Genomic DNA, 7,979 nt, shown 5'->3' on the forward strand with positions numbered 1-7,979 from the left:
TTCGAATGCAACGGGGTGACGTTGATTTAGGACAGGTTAGGTTAGGTTACGTTACGTTACGTTAGGTTAGGTTAGTAATATTTTATAAATAATTTAACAATGCTACGCCTTTTTCAATATATTGATGTTTGGCTTCATTGACTTCTCAAACGTTGTATGGGTCGTCTTAATATTGAACCATTACTTAATCTTATCATGCAAGCTCTGACCTGGTTGTCTCTACCCATTAATGTTTCCGTTATTGTTCCTAATTTCCATTCATGTTTTGGTTTTTTGTCTTGATGTATTAAGACTACATCTCTTAACTTAATTTTATGAGTTAATTGTTTATCCGAATAATGGGCTGTTCTTAACTGGAGTATATACTCCTCTTGCCATCTTTTCCAAAGCATATTAAAAAATTGATGCCTGTACTTTAATCTATTTGTTAATTGTTGTTGTGTTTGCTTTTGAATGGTCTGATCGAATGTTTGAGGTGGTAAAGAATTAACTCTTTTACCAAGTAAAAAATGCGAGGGACTTAAAGGGGTTGGTTCCTGGGGGTCATTGTAAACAAATGTAATTGGGCGTGAATTTATGGATGCCACTCTTTCTAAAAGAATGGTTTACATCTCGGGGTAGGTCAGTTTCGAATTTTTAAGTACCTTTTTCAGAATTGTTTTAGTCGACCTAACCTTACGTTCATAGAAACCTCCCCACCATGCGGCTCGTTCGGCTATAAATTTCCAATTAATTCCTTCCCTCCCAAAATATTCCAATATTTTTTCCTTTTTCAATTTTTTCCAAATGTTTTGCATGTCCTTGTTTGCGAGCTCGAACGTTTTTGCATTATCTGTGTAGATAGTATGTGGCAATCCTCGTCTAGCTACCTTCGTCTGAAAGCTAACATAAATTCTTCTGTTGATTATGATGGTATTAGTTCCAGATGCAAAGCTCTTGTAACGGCGCAGGTTACTAAACAAATATAAGCTTTGTCCAAATCCTTATTTTTCTCAAAATATGAGGGTCCCTTCACATACACTGGCCCCGCAAAATCTATCTATATAACTGAGAAGGGTGGGGCTTCTTCGGTCGAAATAATGAAATATCTTTCTCTGACTTGAGTTAATGTATCTTGGACCTCCCCATGCATAACTCTGTTGTGACTGCGTTCCGTTAACAAATAGGCTAGCCTTTGTTTCGAATTTAGAATTATGGGGTGCTTATATTCTTGAGTCAAATCCGTTTGGTCTAATCTTCCCCCTACACATAATTGATTTTGATTATTGAAAATGGGCTGAAGGGTTGCTAGCTTATTTGAGTTTCCTAATTTCTCACCGATTTTAATTGTAGCTATCTCGTTAGCATAGTCTATCCCCTGGACACAGTTTACCCAATCTATTTCCGCTTTTACCATCTCCGCCGCGTTTACGGGTCCACCTTGTTTATTTTTTCTGAATGCCCTTCTAACATAGGCTGTAACTCTTAATGCCTTGTCCAATATACTATACCTACATAGGTCAATAATCTTATCTAATCCACGTTTTTCATCAATGTTTATGACTAAAATTGTTCAATGTTTATGACTAAAATTGTTTTTCTCATCTACTGTTCTAACTCTTTGGGGTCTATTTTTATTTTTCTGGAATCGTCCATGGGCCATTCTGATCTCGGCAACAACAACCAACTAGGTCCCTCCCACCACTTTTTGAGCGTGCGCAGATTCTCCGCTTTTACTCCCCGTGTAGGAATATCTGCTGGGTTATCAACCCCTGGGCAGTGGAACCGATCTTCTGTATTTGTGAGCCTTTGTATTTCTGATATTCTGTTCGATATAAAAGGTTTCCACGTGGTTGAATCTCCCCTAATCCAATAAAGGGCAATTTTGGAATCTGTCCACATAAAACTCCTAATCAATTTTTTGCTAAACGTTGATTTTACATAATTTACCAAACGCGCCCCTAAATTGCATCCCATTAGTTCTAATCGCTGTATCGATAGTTCCGGTTCTAATTTGGAACTTTGCTGAAACTGCTTAAGCGGTGCGACTCGTGCCTTGGTGGTTACAAAAGCTACCCTAATTTTTCCTGCCTTTGTTACATACCTAACGTAAACAATAGCCGCATAGGCGTTCCTACTTTCATCTGTAAAACAGTGTAACTCCCAATTATCAACTTCTTCCTCCCCATCAAAATAATGCCTTGGCATACTAATATTTCAAAGATTGGGCAAATCGTTGCACCAATCAAGGAATTCTTCCGCTAACTCTGGTCCTAAAGTTTCGTCCCAATTTACCTTCTCCACCCATAACCTCTGAAATAAGAGTTTTGCTCTAATTGTAAATGGGGTCAAAATTCCTATAGGGTCAAATAATTGTGCAACGGCACTGATTACGCAACGTTTGGTCGGCTTGATGTTTTGTAAAATCTCAATTAATTTTGTTAAGTCAAATAAGTAAGTGTCCGAATTTGGGTTCCACCTTAGCCCTAACAGTTTGATTCCTTCGGGTGCCTCCTTACCATCAAACATGGGGACCGAATTTTCCGATTTTGTGTCTCCCCATAACTTCCTAAGATCTGGCGAATTTTTGTTACATTTCCTAAATCGCATGTTGGCGCTGCTCATTATCTTATTTATTCCTACAGTAGTTTCATAAGCCTTTTCTACATTTTGTTCCCCACTAGTCAAATCATCTACATAGAGATCCTGGTCCAACATTCTAACTACATTTTCGTCCGCTCCCTCCACCTTGTGTACGTGATACTTTATAGTTAGAGCTAACAAAAGATCCCAAAGGTGCGCGTGCCATACGTAGGGTTTTAAAATCATTTTCTTTTAATTGGTCATGCGTCTCAGTGTTTACCCATAAAAATCTCACTGAATCCCTTTCTGACTCTGCTAGGGCTATCTGGAGAAACGCCTTCTCAATATCCGCTACGAATGCGACCTTATTCATTCTTAATCTCAGCAATAACAATAACAATAAAATATCCGGGTTCAGATTTGGTCCCGCTGCTAAACAATCATTTAAGGAGGGGACCCCCTTTCCGTGAGCTGACCCATCTAACACTACTCTCAAGCTGGAGGTGGCCGACGCGCTTTTTACCGGCTGATGGGGAAGGTAAAAAGTTCCCGCTGGGGCTATGCTATTTTTGGGTACAATCTCTGCTATCTCCTTTTCCAATTTGTCAGCTATGACCCTTTTATAGTCCTCAAACAAAATAGGGTCCCGAATGAATCTACGTACTAAAGAATTCCCCCTTTTTGTTGCTAAGTCCAAGTTATCAGGCAACAATTCCTTCTCTACCTTCCACGGAAATCTCACGTGGTATCGCCCATTCTCCATCTTAGTTTCCGAATTAAAATTCTCTATTATTTCCTGGTTTTCCAAATATGCCACCCTTGTCTCCTCATTCTCAATTCCCATAGATTCCAATTTCCAAAATTTCTCAATTATCTCATCAGTTTTTCTGTCCACTTCACCTACCCTCATTACTGTTATTGGGCAGCTACTTACGTTTACCTGGTTCCCCGAATCCAAGGGTCCCTGCACGGCCCATCCCAGTTTTGTTTCAATGGCAATAATCCTAGGTCCAAATCTTTCTGTCTTTCCTGACGCGACTGTCCAATAATAATCTCCCCCTATTAACAAATCCATCCCATCTGAATCTGGGCTCTGAGTTTTTGGTTTATCCGCTAACTGCCAACAATTTTGTTTCATATATGTCTCAATCTCATGGCATTTAAACGCGGTTACTGAGTTGCAAACGTACGGAACTTCTATCGCGATAATCTCAACCCTTTGTTCCGGTTTTTCTACGTTTTCGAGAGTTACTTTGACTCGCTTCCTAATTTGTTCCGATACCTCCTTACTCATGAAGGTGTTAAATCAAACCTTAGTTTCTCCCACTACTGGTAATCTTAATTTCCTAGATACGTCTTCCCTAATAAATGACGCTTGCGCCCCGGAGTCCAAAAAACACCTTACTTCTAAACCTGTATTTTGCTGTACTGGGTTCCTAACAATAGCTCTCGCTGACTGCAGCTAAACAGTTTCATCAATCCCTTCCCCATTACTAACTAAGGCTACCCCCAAGTTCAAGGTTACGTTCTCCTCCTTATTTTCTACTGTAAAGTTAGCTGGGTTCTTGTCACACACCGCGTAAATGTGACCCTTTTGGCATTTCTTACATGTCTTAAACCTGGCATTGCAATCTCCGACTCTATGGTTCTGTCTCAAACAAAGGTAGCATCGACGTTGTTCTCTAATTAAGTTACGTTTTTGTTCCAAATTAAACTTAGGACAATCATTCGAATTATGCCCGTTAGCTTCACAGAATATGCAAAATGGATTTTCCGCTCGATTTTGGCTATGATTATGATATCTATTTTCCCTACATTGATACCTGGTATGATTTTGACTGTTTTGCAAGTATGTTACGCCCATTGACAAGGCCGAAGCTGTGTGCCTTTGGTAGGAAGGTTTTCTTTCAACGTAATCCTTATACCTATTTGTCCCAATTTTTTCTGAGCTAGATTTAGATCCTAAAGCTCTACAGACTTCCCTTGATTCAATCTCCTCCCTCAAATAATCAACCATCTGGTCAATATCCCAATCAGTATTTGCTTTTCTAACGCGCCTAAAATCTAACCTAATCTCTTCTGGAAAGCATTCCAGTATTCTTGGGCATAAAGCCACACTGCACTTCCTTACATCTTCCCTTACGGATTTTAAACTTCTAATGTTAATATCAATGCTATTAATTAGTTTTCTCAGACCTTTCAAATTGCTAATCTTATGTACATGTACAGGTTCTAGATTTTGTAACTTATGCATGTGGGTATTGACAACCTGGTCTCTCTGACCAAATCTCCTTTCTAAAATATCTATGGCCTCATCGTAAGTTGCGTCACTGGGGTACATTCCCACTAAAGCTAATTTTGCTTCACCTTCTCTAAATACGATTCTAAATACGTGAATTTTTCTACCTTGTCAATGTTTTGTTTGTGCACGGCTGAAGAAAACTGGTTCCAGAATCTTGTCCACTGGGTGATTTCCCCGTCGAATTTTCTTACGGTGAGCTTCGGAAGCTTGGAGTGTTGGGTGACCTGAGTCGGGACGATTTGGCTGGACACGGTGTTTCCTCCGGTGACGATCGTCGAAGTTGAGCTGGACGCCGATGTTGTCGCCCCCTTGTTACTTTCTATGAGACGGTTCGCCTTACGTACTGCCCTTTTATCCCGGTACTCCTGGGCCTTTTCCGTATCTTCTTCTTGTTGTTTATCGTTGTCGAATAGCGCTTCGATTTTGGCGTCGTAGTCGATCAGCGCTTCCTCTTTTTGTTGAAAAACTGCCACGATGTCTTCTAATTCTTCGATATCACAGTTCGTTGATTTAAGTAGCGTCTCAACTTCCGTGATTAGCTTCGTAACTAAAGTTCTTACTACTCTTCGCGAGGTCTTAAACTTATTCATTTCCGTTTCGCAACTCGCTATTGTTCTTTCCGATTACTTTTCTCACGATTCCGATTTTAATTATTTTCCCAATTAACCGTTTGGGTCAGTCCAAATCCTATATTATTTCCTAATTGCAAGATCCGATTTTGCAGGTTCCGATTTAGGTTTGACGCTAAAAAGCGTACCCTTTCTTTTCACTTTTAATCCTAATTAATTTTATCTAAAGCCCCGAAATTTTATTTCTAATTCCCGGGTTTCATTGCACCATATCGCACCTTCCTAGTGGCGCATGCTAATTGCTGGGATTATTTAATAGCGTTTGGCTACTTAATAGAGCCTATCACCGACTGAAAAATCATAGACTATTTACCATGAGTTCTCTGAAGACCAAAAACGTCCAAATTTGCTATTTCCTAAAGTCTCTAGGCCAATTTAGAGTCGACTAAATTCCAAAGTTTTGTAACAAATAAAAAAAAGAAGTGTTCGGAGTTTTATTTTTGCCGTCCAAGTGGCTACAGGTGAAAATTTTGAAAGGGTCTAATTTTACAAAAGAAATGTTTTGGAATTTATACCTTTTGCAAAGGGGTTGGTCCTGCCCAGTACCCTTACCAAAGGCTGGGTCCGGGGGGCCTATGAAATACAGTCTTTCTACGGTATAAGTCATCCCTATAGAAGTGGTGTTTTTCCTAGAAAGGTTGATTTCGAAAACACCTTGTTTTTGTCGGTTTTCCCATTTTTCTCAAGTTCAAAACATGTTGTTTTCGATTTCTATTTCTATTTTTTACATTTTATTCTAAATTATTTGATGTTATTTATCTTTAAGTTAATTTACTTTAATTCTGGTTTAATTGAAATTTCTCGTGATATTTTCTACAGAGCATGATTCTTAAGAAGATACAGGCTCCATGGTTGAACTTGTTTTTGAACAGTCGACGCTTGTTTAGTATTTTACCGGCTTAAAATGTTTATTTCATTTTCTAAATTTTCTGTAACACTCTTGCTAAGAAACACTTTGCTATCAGGTCGAAATTTTGTTGAATAAAGCAATCCACGTATAAAACTAAAGATAATTGATTTCATTTGTTTTTAACGAAACAAAAACAGTGTTCATGATACTAGAACCTAAAAAAATTAAAAATACTACAATTCATATAACAAAATTGGGATCCTTAAACATAAAGAGAGTCAATTCATAGAAATATATAGGAACTATAATTAACGACAACCTCTCATTCATTGACCATATTGAGTACACCTTAAACAAATTAAACCAGAGATTGTGGTTAGTCAACCCAATATTTAAATGCATGAACTTGCACGGCAAGATTCTCCTACATAAGGCTATTATACAGCCCATCTTCAACTATGGTAATCTGTTTTACAATATAGGTCCAAAAAATACCTAACTAAATTACAAATAATACATAACAAATGCGCCAAATTAATTCTGTTAAAGGGAAAGAGAACATCAGCCACGGAGGCTCGAAATACTCTTAGTTGGCTGCCTTTAGAACAAGATTATGAATTCCACTTGTTAATATTAATGTATAAAATTTTTAATAACCAATTTCAAAGGTATAATAATAATAATAATAATAATAATAATAAAATAATGCTCTTGTAAGCATCTAATGTTTTGTTGCTTGGAAACAGATCCGCTTATGAAATCTAAAACTAAACTTAACAAATTCACAAGATATCCATTCTCAATCATATTTGATTTGAGAACAAATACATCCTCTTCATTGGGAACAGCTTTGGGAGAGTGATGATTTTCATCATCCAGAGATATGTCCAAATTTGGCAATGGTGGTACATTGTATGGCAAGATTAGACTTGATGTGAAAATGTTTCGATTAGTAACTTGAATTTCATTTGTAACATCATCTGGAGTAGAGTTAAGAATAACTTTCCGGCGATAGTGTTTATTTTTGTCATCCAGGGATACGTCAAAATTTTCAGTTCTACAGCATGTGTTGAGAGCGTCACTTAGATTTCTCCTAGCACCATAAAATTTATTTAATTGACAATTTCCAATTGGTGATAATGGTGTTGAGTCACAGCGATTACGTTTTTTCGCAACCATGGCTGGTGAGCTTTCAGTTTCGTTCAAAATTACTGGAACCCCAAATGGCAATAATCTTCTTTTATTTGGACAGGATACACTGAAATCAGTGTTTTTATAATGTTTGCTGCAAATTGTGGTATCATTATTTATTAGTTTTTCATAAATTATTGTATTCTCATCTACTGTAATCCCGTATATAGAATAAATCCATTTGTTTCTCAACTCTTTATCGCTCGGAAAAGAGTGAAAACTAACATTTTCATGACTTTCGTCTAGTCCTCTCTTTTTCTTCTTTCGATTACATTCATTGCAAGCTGGCACGATGCATTTGACCATTTTTAACTAATACAAATATATTCCAGATCTATGAAATTTGCAGAGAATTACGCTGAAATAAGAAATAAATATACCGCCTTAGCATCAGCCTCTGATAATTTAAATTGCTAGGCCTTGGCTATAATAAAGTTGTCAAAGC

General features: G+C 37.6%; 2 protein-coding genes across 2 annotated transcripts; both read right to left on the reverse strand.

The window, feature by feature from the left end:
* Positions 1-2,196: 2,196 nt before the first annotated feature.
* Positions 2,197-3,856, reverse strand: LOC149677333 (uncharacterized). The gene is made up of 3 exons (XM_089837339.1): positions 2,858-3,856; positions 2,374-2,811; positions 2,197-2,292 (listed from the first exon to the last, which is right to left on the reverse strand). The coding sequence occupies exons 1-3, from the start codon at positions 3,854-3,856 to the stop codon at positions 2,197-2,199; spliced, it is 1,533 nt and encodes a 510-aa protein (XP_089693465.1).
* A 168-nt stretch (positions 3,857-4,024) lies between these two features.
* LOC149677334 (uncharacterized) lies at positions 4,025-4,903 on the reverse strand. Its single transcript, XM_089837340.1, has one exon. The coding sequence runs from the start codon at positions 4,901-4,903 to the stop codon at positions 4,025-4,027; it is 879 nt and encodes a 292-aa protein (XP_089693466.1).
* Positions 4,904-7,979: the final 3,076 nt, after the last annotated feature.

This window comes from Phalangium opilio, unplaced genomic scaffold (assembly GCF_054372755.1).
Source record: "Phalangium opilio isolate 3A_F unplaced genomic scaffold, DU_Popi_V2 ptg000043l_1, whole genome shotgun sequence".
In the NCBI taxonomy this organism is placed as follows: Eukaryota; Metazoa; Arthropoda; class Arachnida; order Opiliones; family Phalangiidae; genus Phalangium; species Phalangium opilio.